The sequence below is a fragment of the Equus asinus genome, chromosome 3, assembly GCF_041296235.1.
Source record: "Equus asinus isolate D_3611 breed Donkey chromosome 3, EquAss-T2T_v2, whole genome shotgun sequence".
Taxonomy (NCBI): domain Eukaryota; kingdom Metazoa; phylum Chordata; class Mammalia; order Perissodactyla; family Equidae; genus Equus; species Equus asinus.
The window spans coordinates 66,406,323-66,425,923 of NC_091792.1; the positions used below are offsets into that span (position 1 = coordinate 66,406,323).

At 40.2% G+C, this 19,601-nt stretch overlaps 1 protein-coding gene across 5 annotated transcripts in view; it reads right to left on the reverse strand.

Annotated features, from left to right (window-relative positions):
* CDCA2 (cell division cycle associated 2) overlaps positions 1-19,487 on the reverse strand; it is a 50,283-nt gene extending 30,796 nt beyond the window's left edge. The window contains exons 1-7 of one of the 5 annotated variants that reach the window (XM_014830496.3): positions 19,307-19,487; positions 18,319-18,382; positions 18,050-18,223; positions 16,688-16,842; positions 6,303-6,453; positions 4,850-5,049; positions 3,313-3,397 (exon numbers count right to left, since the gene is read on the reverse strand). In XM_014830496.3, the coding sequence (XP_014685982.1) occupies positions 3,313-3,397; positions 4,850-5,049; positions 6,303-6,453; positions 16,688-16,842; positions 18,050-18,223; positions 18,319-18,382 (829 nt within the window). In that variant the 5' untranslated portion in view covers positions 19,307-19,487. Of the gene's footprint in view, positions 1-3,312; positions 3,398-4,849; positions 5,050-6,302; positions 6,454-16,687; positions 16,843-18,049; positions 18,224-18,318; positions 18,383-18,636; positions 18,709-18,907 lie in introns of those variants that run through there. The other 4 variants (XM_044766850.2, XM_070505190.1, XM_070505189.1 and 1 more) reach the window with 4 other exon arrangements.
* Positions 19,488-19,601: the final 114 nt, after the last annotated feature.

The window sequence follows — 19,601 nt, forward strand, 5'->3', positions numbered from 1 at the left end:
ACAACAAAGAAGAAATGGCCCGTGAAATAGGGGAAACCACACAGAATGATGTCCTGATGTGCAGTGAAGACACTGTTTCCCCCAGGAGGGCACGGTTCGCTCTGTGTGTGACGCTCCCGAGACCTTGAGGAAAGGAACATACTAGGAATAACTACTGGGATGGCAGCGGGGGCTGCTGCCTACAAAGGCCTGTTTGGAGCGGGATCAAGACAGAATGGGAGGCAAGGAGACACAGTGCAGCCTGCTCTGAAAGGGAGTTTTGCTATAGAAGAAAGCAAAGAAACTGAGTTCTGGCTGGAAGGAAATCCTGGGACAAAGACAAGTTTAAGATGGGAGATATTATGACACATTGTATGTTAATGGAAAAAATGAGTAATTCAGAAAAGGACACCTCAGACAGAGGGTTCTCAAAAAGGCTGGGGGCCACAAAGAAAGGCTGGCTTTGGATACGAGCACTGAGACCAGTGTAACAGGAGGAGAGGCAGAGGACGCTGTGCAGAGATGCAGGAGAGTTTGCAGTGTAGGCGGCAGAGGACCAGGACATTGGCTTCTGACATCTTTTGTTTTCTTGGGGATATAAGAAGCAAGGTTCTTAACTTTACTGAAGAAGCAAGGGACTGCAAAGGGGCACCAGGCAACTTTATTTCAGTCATCCATGGGTAGGGTGGCCAGATTTAGCAAATAAAAATTCAGGAGACCTAGTTAAATTTGCATTTTATCTAATTACTTATGAATGTTGATGTTGGTGCCATCGAGTGAATTTCGACTCGTAGTGACCATGTGGACAGCAGAATGGGACTTTGCTCGCTCTTTTTCTGCCATCCTGTCATCTTCCAGGGCGGTATCAGACAATGCTCTGTCTGCTATTCACAAGCTTTTCAGGGCCAACTTTTTCAGAAGTGGATGGCCTCATCTGTCTTAGTCTGGAAGCTCCACTGAAACCTGTCCACCATGGGTAACCCTGCTGGTATTTGAAATCCTGGTGGCACGGCTTTCACTTTCACAGCAACACGCAGCCACCACAGTATGACAACCCACAGACGAGTGGTGTGTTTCCCTTAGCAGGAAATGAACTGGGACCATGATGGTCAGAGCACCAAATCTTAACCACTAGACCAGCACGACTGGCTTATTGCATACGTACACCGATATAAAAGAAAAATAATCCATGGGATACACATATACTAAAGAATTATTTGTTTCTAAGAAATAAATTAAAAGTATCTTTAAAAAAAAAAGGTAAGGGAAGGAGGGCTGGAAGCTTGATGTGAGAGAGTGAACCAATTAAGAACGGAAGGGACTGTCGAGCAGTGCCAAGGCCCATGTGAGATGAAAAATTTGGTGAGGATATCAACACACAAAGTATTTAGCACAGATATACGTGGGGCAGGAGCACAGCAGGCAGAGACATTCCTGGGGCTCGGTTTCTGGCGAGATGGATAAGACAGATGAGGTGGAGAGGGCACGGGAAGTAACGGAGGTATCACACAGGCTCTCCTCGCCAAGCTCTCCTTTAACTAAGTATTTTCTATCCCACTTTATAAGATCTTTTCACTCTTCCTAAAGGTGCCCTGTCTGAGATATAATAACCTCGGAGTGCCACCAAATAACCAGTTTAAAACACCTGAATCAGCACTAGACTCCCTTACTTCAAGGCCCCATCATCAAGGGTGGATTTGCCTTTCCCGGTCTTATACAACATTTCTGCTTAAGGTCTAGTGAACTGTTAAAATGGGATATGTTGGCTCTTGCTGTGATGATCCCACTTAAGACAAATTGTAAAGGGAGGTGTTTGGTATGACAGTTTTGTTTTCTTTTGTTTTATTTCTTGGTGAGGAAGACTGTTGCTGAGCTAACATCTGTGCCAACCTTCCTCTATTTTCTATGTGGGACGCCTCCACAGCATGGCTTGATTACAGGTGTGTAGGTCCGCACCTGGGATCTGAACTTGCAAACCCCAGGCTGCCAAAGTGGAGGGCATGAACTTAACCACTACGGCACCAGGCCAGCCCCATGGTATGATGACAGTTTCTAATAACCACACTTAACACATTCTATAACTACTGTCAAAGAATATATCACTCCTAAGACAAAGTCCCATGAAAGTGAAGCAAGAGAATTGGTAAGAAATGCTTATTTCATCTAGATGACAAACTCAGAACCCAGCTCTGTGCCCCATCCACCCACCACATGACTAAAATTAAGAAGTTAGAGCAGCACTACAAGAAATGCTAAAGAAAGTTCTTTTTCAGATTGAAGGGAAATGCTATCAGAGGGAAACTCAGATCTTCAGGAGGGAATGAAAAGCGCCAGAAACGGAATCTATCGGGGTAATTATAAAAGACTATCTCCCCCAAATACACATGGTTGTTTAAAGCAAAAAAGTACCTTGTGGGGTTTAAAATGAATGTAATATAGATGACATCTACAGTGTAAAGGACCATAAAAGACATGAGTGGGTGGACAGAAAACAGATCAATACAATTTGTAAAGTTCCTACTTTTTACATGAAGTTGTACAACGTTAACTCTAAGAAGACTGTGGAAAGTTAAGGATGTAAATCACCATCCCTAGAGCAACCATTCAAAAAAGGCGCAATGAAATATAGTTTAAAGGTAACTGCTCAATGGATTTCAAAAAAAAATAGATCAAATAAACCCAAGAAAGACAAACAGGTAAACAAAGGAATAAAAAACCAGAAAGAACAAACAGAAAACGTTATGATAAAATGGCAGATTTAAATCAAACCATATCAATAACGACTTGAGAGGTAAATGAGCCAAATACTCCAACTTAAAGGCAGAGATTCTCAGAATGGATAAGAAAGCAAGACCCACTCACTACATGTCGACAAGAGCCTTACTTTAAAGACACAGGTGGGTTGAAAGTAAACCTGGTACCTTGCTGACAACTTTCAATCAATACAAGCATACTGATTTGGGGAAAGGCTGAATAAGTTTTAAATGCTGGTCCCTTTCCATACGCTTAAAAACCAAAAAAGTCATGTGTAGGGTTTTCTCAATCAAAATACCCCTGTTAATATGTTCAGAGATCCTATTCTTTACAATAAACTCTATTAGCTTGGAAATAGTTCACTAATTCTTACCGGTAGCAGTTCAAAGAAAATGTCATCCCTGACTTAACAAGAATTCTGAAACATTTCTACTAGACCGGGAGCTCTTTAAATGTAAGGAACTATTTTAGTTTTCCCAAATTTTAGCATATAAGTACACCAACCATAAACATCTACTCAACAAGTTAAGTTTCAACGGGCGAACCGGCACACGTGCTAAAGAGAAACTACACACTTACCACTTGAAGCCTCTGTGAGCTTGGAACGTAGAACAGACTCTTCAATCAAACATCCAGACTGCATGAAACCAGATTCAGAAGATTTCTTGGGGAAAAAAAATTTAGAGTAAAGAAGTATTTATATCTTATTACTTATAGGATTACTGATTTCTTTATAAAGATCTGAGTAAGCATCACAGATTATCTGGAAATCTGACGTTAACCCAATCAATCACCTTCACTGTGTAGCTAATTGTTACAAAAGTATACAGGAATCCGACTGAAAACACAGCACTCATCTTAACTGCATCGTAAACCCCTCCTGGACAATTTTCAGCTCCCTAGGAAAGGGTGACAAGACACTTCTTTGTGGCCTTAACGTTTGAAGTCTAGAAAACTATCTTAACTACTTTCTTTAAAGAGGAAATTCTCAAAATAACAAAAACTGTTGTATAATTACTGATCAAACAACAAAAGTTATCAATAACTAAGACAGGAGAATCGCGAATGGCTAGGATAGAAAACACACTCATTAATCTGGAAAACATTTCCAAAGCATGGTGTATGTCTAAATAATTAACTAAAGTTCTGCTAAGAAACAATTACTATTAGTTCTGTCAGATGATTTCATATTAACTGGAATAAAGCAGAGCAAGCCGAGATGATAAGCACCTCTGAGATACAAATGAAATCTGCTGGACCCTGAAGAATCTTTAATGACCATCAGACACTTAGTACACCAGTCCAAACAAGATTAACAGGACGATACCGGATCTGGGTGACAGAGGAGGTCAGACAGAAAGTTTCAACTCTAACGGCATTCGACTCTGTCTCCTCTCACTAGAGAAATGGGAACCTGCGCCATCAAACCAGAGCCAACGGCATGAGACGAGAGTCAGTCACGAGAGAACCAGCTACCTGCTCACATCTGAGTGAAGATCAAGTACCTTCAATTGTATTATTTAATCCATGTTGGTCATCGCCCTTTGACAAATCTTGACAGGCTTTAGGTAGTTAGTTATAAGCAACAAATATCCCTTCAGCTACTTGAAAGAAGAGAGGAGAGCAAAGAAGAAATTGATAAATAGCACCCTGCCTCCCAGTCAGTACTCGACCAGCGAGGGGCACAAGGCAGAAGAGCAAGACCCTCAGCCCTGAGGGATATAGCCCTTATATAATCCTCACCTAGTTTACCAGTTACGTGGAACTGATACGCTCATGTCTGCCTCTCCCAGCAGACAAAAAGCTGTTCAAGAGCACAACTGTGACTTTCTCACTGTTGTACCATCCGCATCTAGAATGATACCTCCAAAGCAGAAGACCACAGGGCTTACTTTTTCATAATCAAAAGCAACATATTAATCAAACTGTCTCTAATAACCAATAAGCCAACCAACAAAAAAATTTAACAAGTAGGAAATACACACATGCAATTTAAAATCCAGCTACAACATAGCAGGACAAGTACTCTAATTGCAAACAGTCTTGACAGTCTTAAAACTGCCTACACCCAGGAAACCAAAGTTTCACCTTCCTATGTTTCCAGTCAGTGAATTACCTCAGAAAGATCTGCAAGAGAAGCTCCAACAGCACACACTCTGCCTGCACTGGAAGACGGAGCAATACTGACCACGTGGAGACCAAGTGTACCAGTCAGATTCCCAGCAGAGCTGCTCTGAGAAGACGTCCTCCGACGCTTGGAAGATAACTTTGCAGGGAACTCAGACTGCTGACATTCATCAGGGCTTTCTTTTCTGGCTATATATGCAAAACAAAAGAACACAGGCATAAGTTTTTTTCACAGTATCATTTTAAAATGTTGTACACGTCTTAATAATTTTAGTAAAATTTAATGCTTGAGTTTAAATACTCTATCAATGAAAACAAAAGTCTAGTACATTTTTTTAATTCAAAAAAGGAAACCTAACTGAAAGGCAAGAGAACATAACTACTAAAACATAATAAAAATTTAATTAGAATTTTTTTCAGACTTCAAAATGTACAGATATGCTAAAATACACTTGCATTTCTGATACAGCATCTCATTCCATTTTTAAATTTACAATGAAACCTTTTCTTTGGAACATTTTAAAGGATTTGGTTATGTTCTAATACTGGTTCTGCTCTGATCGTGTATTTTATGAAAATTACAGCCACAATGTGCCTCAGCTCTTCCTGGCAACAAAAAGGGAATTTAATCATCTGCAGAACTAGAGTAATCATGTAAATAAAATATTCTATAACTCAGGTAAAAACTGGAAAATAGGTTTAAGTTACAAACGATAAACACAAATCAGTACATGGCATGGGTCATGCCCTGTGAATGCTGATGAACCAGACTTGTCTTGAGCACCAGTGCACTGCGTGCAAGGAGGTGCTGAAATGTGGTTCAAGAAACCAAAATGACAGCATTTGGAACCTAGGGTACAGAGCACGAGAGGAACGGTTGTGATGATTACAGTCGGGCCAAGACTTTGCCCAATTCTGGCGTTGGAAATGATGTGTGACTGGAAAATCAAAAGTGACAGATAAAAGATCCAAATAATTTACAATCTAAAAGTTATGATAAAGAATACAGCAGGCTATTAAGATGTCAGATTAGATATATCTGTTTGTTCTATCCGAGCTGGGTGTTTGGTATCCACACAAATGCTTGCCAAAACTTAATAATAATCCTCTCAAGTCAAGGTTTCTACACTCAGATTTGCCACACACCCTATTCTAAAGATGAAATGAGCTAATCAACCCTGACATTTTCACACTTAAAACATAATTGTGGCCATGTGGAAACGTCGGCTCACGACTGTTTCATATCAGGGTTTGTCAAGAGAAACCAGAAATCTAGATTTTTGTGTGAAATGTCCCAAATTTTAAATTTTAGGCCCCATTTAATAATACAGCTCCGCTCAGAAAAGACTACTTTCATACTGTGGAACTAAATCTTCTTTATACCTCAGAGGTTTGTCTGAATAAACACAGAAGCCCAAATTGACTGAAATCTTTCTACTCACTCAAGCCTGGTGTCTCGAACTCTCCTTCTGCCGCTGAGAATTCGGGACAGTCAGTCATTTTCTCATCTTCCTTTATGGAGTGAAAAGCCGACTGGAAGGCAGATATTCGCTCTCTTAAAGAATTAACATTTTGATACAGTACAGGGCTTCCCTGTTAAAATACAGAGACATACAGAAATACAAAATCATAATGTTATAAATCAAATCAAACATCCTTTCTATATTCTAGGCCTATAACCCTCGAATCCAAAACTAAATGCACTTACTGAAGATCAGAAGTAATAAATTAGCAGAGCAGAGCCTCTTCTCCCTTGAACAACACACCTTCAGTGTGAACATTAGGTGTGCTGCCAGCATCTGAGTTTCTCCTCTGCTCCTCTCTCAGTTTTTAACCTGAGCAAAGAGGAAGCGCTGTGTGGTATGTTCAGATGTGCAGCTGTAGCCTGGTCAATACTGATACTAATAAGTCCACGGACTACACAAGAGAAGGCTCAAGTGGGTGGAAAGTGCTCTAAAAAAGCACCCAAATAAAATGTAACCCCAATTATTTGGGGACTAAACAACTCTTTAAAAGGATTATTTCGTGAAGGGGCGGGCGCTTAAGGACCCTCTTTTATAACTTAGAGTCCATAACCTCAAACAGCCTCAGTGAATGAAATCTGAAAGGGAAAGAGGTTTACCACAAAAATATTTGAGAGAGGCCAGTCTAAAAGACTATACGGAGAACACAAGAAAGCACTGAATCCTGGAGATAGGGCAAGGAAGAACCTGCCTATTTGGAAGTTTTACCGAAGGTCTGCTAAAAATATCCACTGAAAATCACCTGCATGACACCTCTGTGCCATGTAGGTCTCAGCCTACCTAGTTTAATTCATGACAGTCTCACTACTCACATCCATCCATACACACCCTCTCCCCAGAAGGCCAGAACAAGACACCTGCCCTCAAATTTACCCTCTCTCCTTTGGCTCTCCACAGCTAAATTTTCCTGATTTCATGGGACCTCACTTCCTTGGAGCTGAAAGCCAGCCATTCACTAAAACTACAACGCCCAACAGTTAGATGGTCTAAGCGCAGGAGCCCTCTGGATAACAGGGTTTCAGCCAAAGAGTCATCAGATGAAAGTGATACTATCAGGGATAGACATGCCAGATAAAATAAATGCAAGTATAGCCACGCGTTGTTTCATGTCAAGGACAGTCTGAGAAATGCGTCATTAGGCAATTTCGTCACTGCGTGAACATCATAGAGTGCACTTACACAAACCTAGACGGTATAGTCTACTACACACCCAGACCATATGGTACTAATCTTATGGGACCACCATTGTATATGCAGTCTGTCATTGATCGAAATGTCATTATGTGGAGATGACTCCAATACACAATTTACAAGTTCTGTTAATCCTTAAAACAAATTACTGATTATGTTCTCGATACATATTCCTTTTTTTCCCCTTTATTATTTAGACTAACATATTTCCACTGTTTTGGAGCTGGTAGCAATTTTAAAAATTAAACCAACAGGCAAAAGTAAGGTAAAAAAATTACCTCCCTTAAAGATATTGTATGAAGAAAACTCAGTTAAAATCTTGAAGACATGCTTGATGGTGAATCTCCTCACACACTTGATTCCATTCCCACTTAAATACTTTCATAAAGCAAACTCTCTGTTACATAATAACAGAATATTTTAAATTCAAATATGGTTGATGATGTAAACCTTTATGACATAAACAACACATAACATTCATAAAAAGTTGGTGGGCAACTCATATCTATATGAGAGACGAAGAAAGAAAGGGGTTATCCCAAAGTTATACAATTTACCTTGAATGTGCTTTTTTTGTACTCATATTTGATCATGGGAGGGGCAGGTGTAATGTCCTAGGAATTGGGAGCACTTCAAAATGCTGCTTAAAACAAACGAAAGGTTCCCTAGTCAAAATTGTTTTTTCTTTATTTTCTGATGGAGAACGAGAATAAACGAAGTAAATAAAACATTCAAAAATGTACTGCTTTTTTTGGGTTAATGAAGAAATTAAAAGAGAAATCAACAAATACCTGGAGACCAATGAAAATGAAAGTACAATATATACCAAAATCTACCAGATATAGCAAAAGTAGTATTAAGACGGAAGCTAATAGCAATACAGGCCTGTCTCAAGAAATAAGAAAAATTTCAGATAAAGAATCTAATGGTGAACTTAAAGGAACCATAAAAGAAGAACAAATGATGCCCAAAATCAGGAGAAGGAAGGAAATCAAAATCAGAGTGTAAATAAATGAAATAAAGACTGATGAAATAAAGAGCTGGTTCTTTGAAAAGATAAACAAAGTTGACAAACATTTAGCTAGACTCACCAAGAAAAAAAGAAGGCTCAAATAAATAAAATCAGAAATGAAAGAGGAAAAATTGCAATGGATACCAGAGAAACACAAAGGATTAAAAAAGAATGCTATAAAAAGTCATATGCCAACAAATTGGAGAACCTAGGAGAAATGGATTAATTCTGAGAATCACACACCTTCCAAAACTGAATCAAGAGGAAATAGAGAATCTGAATAGACTGATCACTAGTAAGGAGATTGAAAAGGTAATCAAAAACCTCCCAAAAAACCAAAGTCCAGGACCAGATGGCTTCCTCGGCACAGTCTACCAAACATTCAAAAAAGATTCCATGCCTATCCTTCTCAAACTCTTCCAAAAATTGAGGAGGAGGGAACACTTTCTAACACATTTTACAAGGCCAACTGTTCCCTGATACCAAAATCAGACAAGGACAAAACAAAAAAAGAAAATTACACGCCAATATCATTGATGAACATAGACACAAAAATCCTCAACACAATATTAGGAAATTGAATACAACAAACACATTAAAAGGATCATACACCATGATCAAGTGGGATTTATTCCAGGGATGCAGGGATGGTTCAACATCCACAAATCAATCAATGTGATACACCACATTAACAAAGTGAGCAATAAAAATCCCATGATCATCTCGATAGATGCAGAGAAAGCATCTGACAAGCTACAGTATCCATTTATGATAAAAACTCTGAATAAACTGAGTATAGAAGGAAAGTACTTCCACATAATAAAGGCCATATATGACAAGCCCACAGCTAACATCATTCTCAATGGAGAGAAACGGAAAGCCAACCCTCTAACTACAGGAACCAGACAAGGATGCCCATTTTCGCCACTCTTATTTAACACAGTACTGGAAGTCCTAGCCAGAGCAATCAGGCAAGAAAAAGAAATATACGGGATCCATATTGGAAAGGAAGAAGTGAAACTGTCACTACTTACAGATGACATGATATTAGATACAAAAACCTTTAGGCTCCACGAAAAACCTGTTAGAACCAATAAATAAGTTCACAAAGCTGCAGGAGACAAAATCAACATACAAAAATCTGTTGCATTTGTATACACTAATATTGTACTATCAGAAAGACAAATTAAGAAAACCATTTATGATTTTCTTATACCATTTATGATTGCATCAAAAAGAATAAAATACCTAGGAATAAATTTAATGAAGGATGTGAAAGACCTGTACACTGCAAACTGTAAGAAATTGATGACAGAAATTGAAGAAGACACAAATAAATGGAAAGACTTCATGTTCATGAATTGGAAGAATTAATCTTGTTAAAATGTCCCTACTACACAGAGCAATCTACAGATTCAATGCAATCCCTATCAAAATCCCAATGGCATTTACCACAGAAATAAAATGAACAATCCTAAAATTTGCATGGAACCACAAAAGACCCTGAATAGCCAAAGCCAAAGCAATCTTGAGAAAGAAAAACAAAGCTGGAGGCATCATACTCCCTGATTTCAAACTATGTTACAAAGCTATTGTAATCCAGAGTATGGTACTGGCATAAAAACAGACACACAGATTAACGGAACAGAATAGAGAACCCAAAAGTAAACCCATGCATATATGGTCAATTAATTTATGACAAAGGAGCCAAGAATATACAATGGGGAAAGGACAGTCTCTTCAGTAAATGGTGTTGAGAAAACTGGACAACCACAGAACAAAAGAATGAAACTAGACCACTATCTTACACCATACACAAAAATTAACCCCAAATGGGTTAAAGACCTGAACATTAGACCTGAAAATATAAAACTCCTAGAAGAAAGGATAGGCGGTAGGCTCTTTGACATCAGTCTTGGTGATGATTTTTTGGATTTGATACCAAAAGCAAAGGCAACAAAAGCAAAAATAAACAAGTGGGGGGCTGGCCCCGTGGCCAAGTGGTTAAGTTCGCACACTCCGCTGCAGGCGGCCCAGTGTTTCGTTGGTTCGAATCCTGGGCGCGGACATGGCACTGCTCATCAAACCACGCTGAGGCAGTGTCCCACATGCCACAACTAGAAGGACCCACAATGAAGAATATACAACTATGTACGGGGGGCTTTGGGGAGAAAAAGGAAAAAAAATAAAATCTTTAAAAAAGAAAAAATAAATAAACAAGTGGGACTACATCAAACTAAAAAGCTTCTCAACAGCAAATGAAATCATCAACAAAATGAAAAGGCAATCTATTGAATGGGAGAAAATAATTGCAAATCATATACCTCGTAAGTGGCTAATATCCAAAATATACAAAGAACTCACATAACTCAACAGCAAAAAAAAAAATCTGACTTAAAAATGGGCAGAAGATCTGAATGACATTTTCCCCAAGATATACTGATAGTCAGCAATCACATGAAAAGGTGCTTAACGTCACTAATCATCAGGGAAATGAAAATCAAAACCACAATGAGATTTCACTGCACACCTATTAGAAAGGCTATTCCCAAAAAGACAAGAAGAGCCAGCCCTGATGGCATAGTGGCTAAAGTTTGGTGTGCTCTGCTTTAGAAGCCCCAGTTTGGTTCCTGGGTGCAGAACCACACCACCCATCCGTCAGCAGCCATGCTGTGGCAGTGGCTCACACAGAAGAACCAGAAGAACTTACAACTATACCCAACTATGTACTGGGGCTTTGTGGGGGAAAAAGGAAGACAAAGGAGGAAGAATGGCAACAGATACTAGCTTAGGGCAAATCTTTCCCTGCAGAGACAAAAAAAAAGACAAGAAATAACAAGTGTGGGTAAGGATGTGGAGAAAAGCGAATCCTTGTGCACTGTTGGTGGGAATATAAATTGGTGCAGCCACCATGGAAAACAGTACGGAGGTTCCTCAAAAGTTAAAAATAGAAATACCATATGATCCAGCAATTCCATTTCAGGGTATTTATCCAAAGGAAATAAAAACACTAACTCAAAAAGAAATACGTACCCCTACATTCACTGCAGCATTATTTACAATAACCAAGATATGGAAAGAAATGGAAACAACCCAACTGTCCATTGATGGATGAATGACTACATACCACATTTTCCTTACCCCCTCTCCACACACACACACACGAGTATTTTTCAGCCATAAAAAAGAAGGAAATCTTGCCATTTGTGACAAACGGATGAACCTTGAGGGCATTATGCCAAGAGAAGTCAGTCAAAGAAAGACAAATACCGTATGATCTCACTTACATGTGTAATGGAAAAGCAAACAAAAAAACAAATAAAAAACGAGTTCACGGAGACAGAGATTGGTGATTGTCAGTGGTGGGGGGGGGGCAAAATGAATGAAGGGGTTAACAGGAACAAACTGTCAGTTATAAGATGAATAAGTCCTGGGGATACAATGTACAGCATGGTGACTATAGTTAATCGTACTGTACCGCATATTTGAAAGTTGCTAAGAGAGTAGATCTTAAAAGTGATCATAATAAGAAAAAAAATTTTTTAACTATACATGAATAGATACTAACTCATTTTGCTAATCATCTTGGAATATACACAAATCCATTACATTATACACCTGAAACTAATATAATGTTTTATGGCAATTATACCTCAATTTAAAAAATTTCAAAAAAAAAGAAACAGCAGAATAAACATATAACTAAGAGATGTGGAAGCAAACACCACAAGCATCAGCTAGAAAAGCTGAAAGCCTTAGAAAAAGAGAAAGGGAGGATAAAGCAGCTATACACTATTGTTTTTATATATAAATGCTACGGTACTAATTGATTCTTTACGTACATATACATTTTAATTTATATAAACTTTTAAAAAAGTATTTGCAAGAAAATTTTATACTGTTGGAACACAGAATCTAGATTGGGTAAAGGATAAGAGAGGAACCAGTGAAAATGTGCTAAGGTCAATAGTTGGAAGGTTTCAACCAGATGAGAGAACCGTAAAGAAGGCTGCCATGTAGGTAAGATAGAGATGATGGAACTGAAGAGTGCAACGGTGATACACTAGCAGTGACTGCTCAGGTAGAGGAGAGATCGCCAGAGCTACAGAAGTCAAGGACCCGAGACCGCCAGGATGTTGCATGGATCATCCATGTAGTTGGTGAGCTATTCAAGAATGAAATAAGAGCAGTGGAGGAAAGACGGAGAGGCATTTCTCTTCAACTTCTCCTCCAAAATGCTTTCTTTCTAAAATGAGGGAAGGTGGAGAAAATAAATAGGGGATGAATTATTAAAGCATATAGGCCCTTATACTTTACAAAAAACTAAAATGTTCTACTAGTGTATTTGCAGAACATTTCAGTAAATTGGAACATGTAACTATTTAAAATTATTTTATTCATGCATTCAATGAATTTGTTGAGGAAGAAAGAGTAGATGAAGTGAGAACTGAAAGAGCAGAGCAACCAGGGGTAGTTACAGCAGAGGCAAATCTCAAAGGTAAAGGACAGCACTGTCCTGTTCATAAAACCACTCAGGTTAAAAGCCCCCGCTTTTTAACGATGCTAGATACTAGAACTATATATTCAAGTACTTCTTTTAGTATAGTCATATGATATGAATGGGGGTGTGTTTCTGTGTATATGCATATTCTTAAGAAAGAAAAACAAGAGAGAAATCAACAGCATATATAGAATATCAATGGACAGAAAGGGACTTGGGCCAGAGAAAGCTGAAACTGACAGGGCTCCTTAGGGAGGTTTGATAGCAAGAAACAAGCAGACGTGGGGCAGACCCCCAAAAAAGGCTCAGGTATCCAAAGCATCAGGTATTTCTGAAACAAGGGTCAAGGGCAGGACTCAAAACAAGAACAACATTGAAATTGTATCAGTAGCACAGATCTCTCCACAAATAAGAAGGGGCCTTTACATTTTGGAGGGAACATAGAGATACAGGACACCATGAGATTTACGACTCCATCAACAGCTAAGGATACGGGACCCTGTTCTGAAAACAGAATTTGTCCGAGCCTTCTCAATGAAGTCAGACTTTCAGCCATAGAACACGAAGTCAAATGTTTATACCCCCAGGAATCCCTCTCAGAGAAAACGGATCTGCCAAAGAGAAAAAACCCATAGGATTCTGACATTTTGGAGTTCTTCCAACAAAAAAGTGGTCCCATTGTTCTACATAGAAATCTACCAGCCAACAAACCCAGACCATGCACAATGAGCTCCCAGTCAGTTTTTTAAAGTGCCCCACTTTTAAAAATGAACAGACAGTCAAGGATCACTAGCCACCTGAAGAAAGATTCCACCACAAGACAGAGCCTGAAATAATCAGGTAGCAAAACTGAACCTGAAGGAAAAGAGATTCTGCCAGATGAGGAAGAAAACTTCAACAAAACTATAATGTCCTCAACGATCCAGAAAGAAAGGAACTTCATCTGAAATTTTATAACACCATGAAGAGAGCTTCCAGAATCAAAAAGCAGGCCACACCAAGGACAGGGGGTCAAAATATGTGTTGAATTCTTCAACTCTGTAGGCTAATATACAATGGAGCAATGCCTTCCAAATTTTGACGGAAAATACGTCCGACCTAGATTTCTATACTAAGACAAACCATAATTCAAACGTGCTAGAAGAGTAAACTTTGTCAAATATGCAGAAGCTCCAGAAAAACAAGGTAGTAAGCCAAGAAAAGAGAAAGATATGAGGTCAAGGAAACAGGGAATCCAAATGGGAGAGGAAAAGGGAATGACCAAGGATGGTGGAAGGAAGTCACAAAGTGACAGCTGTCCAGCAAATCTAAATGGTAACCAAGGCAACAGGAGGAAGAAGACACAGGACACCAAAAAAAGAGAAAAGAACCTATAGACTCTTAAGGTTTACAGTTTTGTCAAGTTTGGGGATGAGATTATATAACAAATTAAAAGACTAAACCCCACCAAAAGAAGTATTTACTAACTACAGGAAAAACAAATGTTGTGCAAGAAGGAAATACGACCCTAACATTCCACATAGGAGTTTGTGAAAAACATCTACATGATTAAATAACACAAACTAAACCCTAATTTAAAAAATTTACAATTGACTGTATTGGAAGGATGGAGAAAAGGGAAAGTGTTGGAACAGCTGTGGCCAGGAGATGTGATAGAAAATTCCTGTTTTTCACAGAAATAACAATAATAAATCTAAAGCATAAAATGTTCCAGATAAAACAGTTTTAAGTACTGGTATTAATGTATTCACCCCCATAAAACCCTTGTTATGATCATCACCCCCATTTTATACATGAAGAAAAAGACAGAGAATAAGTAACTTGCCAAAAGTCACAATTAATGAATAATAAAGCAAAGAATCAACCCCCAGCAATATAGCTCCATAGTTCCTGCTCATATCTACTATAACAGCAGTTCTCAGGAAGTCTTTACACTCTCAAAAATTATTAAGAACACCAAAGACTCAGTTCATGCTGGTTATATCTATCAAGAGTATTTTAATAGCCTTTTCAGAATTGTGGAGATTCTTCTTTATTGCAACACAAAATGTAACAAAGATTTCTTAAAGGTTAGTTGCAATGTCAAATATGAAATCACATCACTGAACTTTTCATATTCTCTTATGTTAAAATCCATGGGTCTACCGTGCAATTTGAGAGTCTATTTTGCATGCACTCATACGGAAAAATATTGATTTACTCAGTTACGCAGATGTTCCAAATGTTGACACATTTTATTATGAAATACAAAAACCACATTCATTAATATCCCCACTGATCTATCAGAAGTCTAGCTATTGAGAAGCTGTCAAGCTCGTGGTGGGAAATACAAGTTTTCCAAAATTCTAATGTTTTTTTGAAAACTCAGATTTTTTCATTGGTCAGAAATATTTCCGTTTTTCCTTAAAGGTTTGCTGTTCATTTTTGAGAAAATGTTGCCCACATTCCCAAGTCTGACTAACCATGACATCTGGCAGTCATTCTTTCAAGTAAAAATGATGTTCTATGAAAAAAAGTGGCTAGATCAGCTTACAGCTTGAACAGTCACACACAGGATTTCTTTCAAAACATCCACCACACTTCTGGACGTACTCTGGAAGTCCTTGATGCATAATTTGCATTTCATCCTACGTCATACTCAAAGGTTGAGAATTAATACTAATTTATAATCTTTATTGCTTCCTCAAGGATGCTAAGTGAAACCGGCATTGCTATTTCCTGTGAATGAGTAGCAGTGATGAATAAAATGGCAGCTTGGTACGACCAGTTTTACCCACCACTGCTTTTACACCATGAGCGCAAACATCGGCATAGTGAAAAAAGGCAAATCAAGTCTTAGTGCTATCAGAAAATAATGTTTTGCCCTCATATACCTCTTCAATGGGACTCAGGGATCCCCGGGGATCTCAGATAATCTTTGAGAACCACGGCACTGCACTACACAGCCTCACACATACAATGTCTAAAACGGAAAAAGAAAGAAGTGCCAATGTAAACACTGTAAAACACGAAGGCCAATATCGAGAGTCAGAAGCAGTTGTCCTTCAACAAAGGTAAGCTGGGGACTGTCTTCCATAGTAGGCCTTGTACCACTTTTGAATTTTTGGGAGCTTGTATTATTCTGACAAAAATCTGCAAAAATACTAAATACTTCCCCATCAGCTGACAAATAATTTGCTCCCTTCCACAAGGTTATCCCAAATACATTTTGTCCTGGAGGAATTCTTGCCCCTACATGTCAACACACAGTAGTCACAAAAAAATTAGACGCTCAGAGACAAGATACTAACAGAAAAAGGTCGGAAAACACTGACTCACGTCATCATAGGAAAACAGACATTAACTAGAAAAAAATTTACAAAACAAAATGGAAAGCTCCTCTAGAAAGCCATTTCTATCCAACATCTCCTAACTCTTAATATGTCCATGCTCAACATCACCATTCATGCTAACTGCATACTTTCTGTAAAACAAAATATTCTCTCCAGATCCAAAACAGATGAGGGGCACTGAAGGTAGAAACACTACAGAAAAGCTTCATAACAGAGCAAAACATTCTCCCTGGAAGAATTCATGACAGGTCTTAGAAGAAAATCATACCTGAAAAGGGGAATTCTGTGTCAAAGGAGATTTCTCTGCATTCTTTACATTCCGCTGCTGAGCAATGAAACGAATAAGATGGTTTGTTTCAGGAGAGCCCCGGGCACCAACTGTAGAGCGTCGTCTGGACTTTTTAAGGTAGGTTGATGACTTTCCTATAATGAAAACTTTCTTTTAAATTGGAATAAAACAGGGCAATCGTCAGTAATCATATCCTGAATACCCAAGATGTACCGGCCTGAGAGAAAGCATGATAAACTGATGATACAGAAACCTAAATACAGAATTACAGGCAAAATTGTCCTGAAAAGTTGCATAGGGATCTTTGTTTTTTCTATTGATTTATTCCACGCTCCTGGAACAGTGCCTGGCACATAGAAGGCATTTATCAAATAGTTGTGGAATAAAGGCATGAACACATCTTAATTAATGGCTCTCATTTTTGTTTCATATTTCCTGCACAGAGAGGTGGGTAATGGCTTGCTTTGGACTAAGAATTTGTCTTTTTCTGAATTAGTCAGTCTTATCCCCAAGACTGAAAGGAAAGATCTCCACCTAGATACATGTACTCTCATGCTCCCAATTCTTCAAGGTAATTTTTCTTTTAGATACCTACCTACCTTCAGCACACTACGCTGAGTTCTGGCCATACACCTAAGCACACAATATAAATCTAGCCTTTTAAAGGTCTAAGAGCGATGTTCTTGAGAAGAGAACATAGAATGGCAAGCCACTTCGGTCCTGTCTCAGTGCCACATTTCCTAGTCTTGCATCCTTTGACTTTCAAGTCCCACATTACCCCTCCATTTCTAAATGCTGTTCTCTAATCTAATTCCATTCCCATATTTCCGTCTTCTCCATCTAAATCAGACTTCACAGGCTCCTGTGAATTTCATTTCTACTGCTTTAAGATTAGTCTTTGAGTGAATTTTCTGTTTGTAATTTTGAAAGGGGCATATCCCAGTCTTTCAATGTCATCTTTTCTGAATTGCCCTTCAACTTTCTCTTACCTTTGTCATACATAACCACAGAACAGACTGCTTTTCCTTTTAGTATACACACTCCTGTAACCCATATGTCTGGTCAAAAAGTGATTCACACACTATTCCTTTCCAGTTTGGCCATGGAGCACAACTCTGACTTAGGAGCATTGTAATGTTGGGTGGCCTGGGACCCTAGTATCTGCTATGCTAGATGAACTGTGCATGCGCACGAAGTCTCCCTGAGGAAACAAGTTTGCCGAGTCAGTCAATTTAGAAAGGTAAGATAGTAAGACAGACAGGCTAGATGAGCAAAATTGAGTTATATTAGAGCTATTTTTAAACTTCAAAAGCACTGCAATAGAATGACAACTTCTCTTACCGGAAGAGCTCTTTACAAAGCTTTCAGGGGTGATTCCCAATTGCTCTACAGTTACTGAGGAGAAGTCCAAAGGCGATTGAAAAGCATCTGGTGTGCAACAATCAGGAGTCACTTCCGCTGCACGCTTCTGAGGAGTTACAAACTTCTCATTTCCCAAAGTGAAACAGGCCTTCTCTGAAAGAGACAACACGTTGTGGGGGTTAAACATCGTTATCAAGACAAACACCTAAACCTAAAATTTCACAATGAGGCAACAGATCACTACGTACCAGCGTTATAAATAACAGACTCCTTGGTTTCAGGGGGTTCGCTGTCCTTTGAATTGTTATCCATCTAAAAAAGAGTAAGAAAAATGAGAAATAACCACACCCCTCAGATTAATGTGCTTCGATCGAGATCCTCACTCAAGGCCGACTCCTAATGCAATCTATACTGGCACGAAAATGGACATCAAGAGAGTACTTTTGGAGCTCAAACTAAACAGGGAGAAATGGAAGAAACTGCTGTTCAGGATGAAACAGAGCAGACTCCCTAGTGTATAAGCCACGGCTTCTCAACCTTAGCGAACATCTGGACCATCTGGGTACCTGTTAAGCAGGCAGCTTTTAGGATTCCCAGAAATTCTAATTCAGGAGATCTGGCTGACCTTCGAACCTGCATTTTAAAAACCCCGCGGGCGATCGGTTCAGGCCGCAGGACCCCTCGCTCGGTGCGGCCGGACAAGCGGGGCACGCTTCCGAGCAGCACGCCGCAGAAACAGCTCGGCGCTCCCACGTCCGCAGCGCGAGCCGGGCCGCCCGCCGCACCCCCAGCTCCCAGCCCGGCCCGCCCCCGCCTGGGGTATCGCCAACACTCCACCGCGGAGGCGCGTCGTGGCTGTCTTGCCTTCCAGATCTCGGCTCTCTGGGCCTGAAGGTTCGCTCGAGAAGGCTGATGCTGGCCGCCAAGCTCGCCGCCGGCAGGCAGACTCGTCCCGGCCCCGCCGCGCCGTCTCCGGGACCCGGCAGCCGCGGTGCCCGAACCCACCCCTCGGCCCGACCGCCACCCGCCGCCGGATTCAAATCGCCGGCCCCGCCCCTCGGCGTTCGGCGTCCCTCTGCAGATCTCTACGCCGCCGCCACCCGCACGTGTCCGCGCCCGCTCCGAACTCTCCCCGGCCTCTGCCTCGCCGTCCCAGGACGGGAGTGGCTTCGTGGGCTCAGAGAGAAGCCACCGCTAGCTACGTGACGCACTTGACCAGACACACCCGCTGCTGACCTGTGTCCACGGGGACTACTTTCCATGAGTCTCGCGGAGGAACCCTTCGGTTAGCCACTAGTTTGTCCCCGCCTGTCGATTGGATGCTGCAAACTTCGAAAAGAATCATTGGACCAATCCTGACAGAACGACGGGCTGGCTCTTACCCAATCAGCCAGTCCTGACGGCAGCCGTTTCCTCTGAGAGTACGGCGGGGAGGCGCTGACTAGGGTGGGTCGCTTCTAGCGCCCCACCTCCTTCCCTCAAGCCCCGCCTCCGTATGCAAATAAGCTCCACCTGGTGCTGGGTTTGCGCC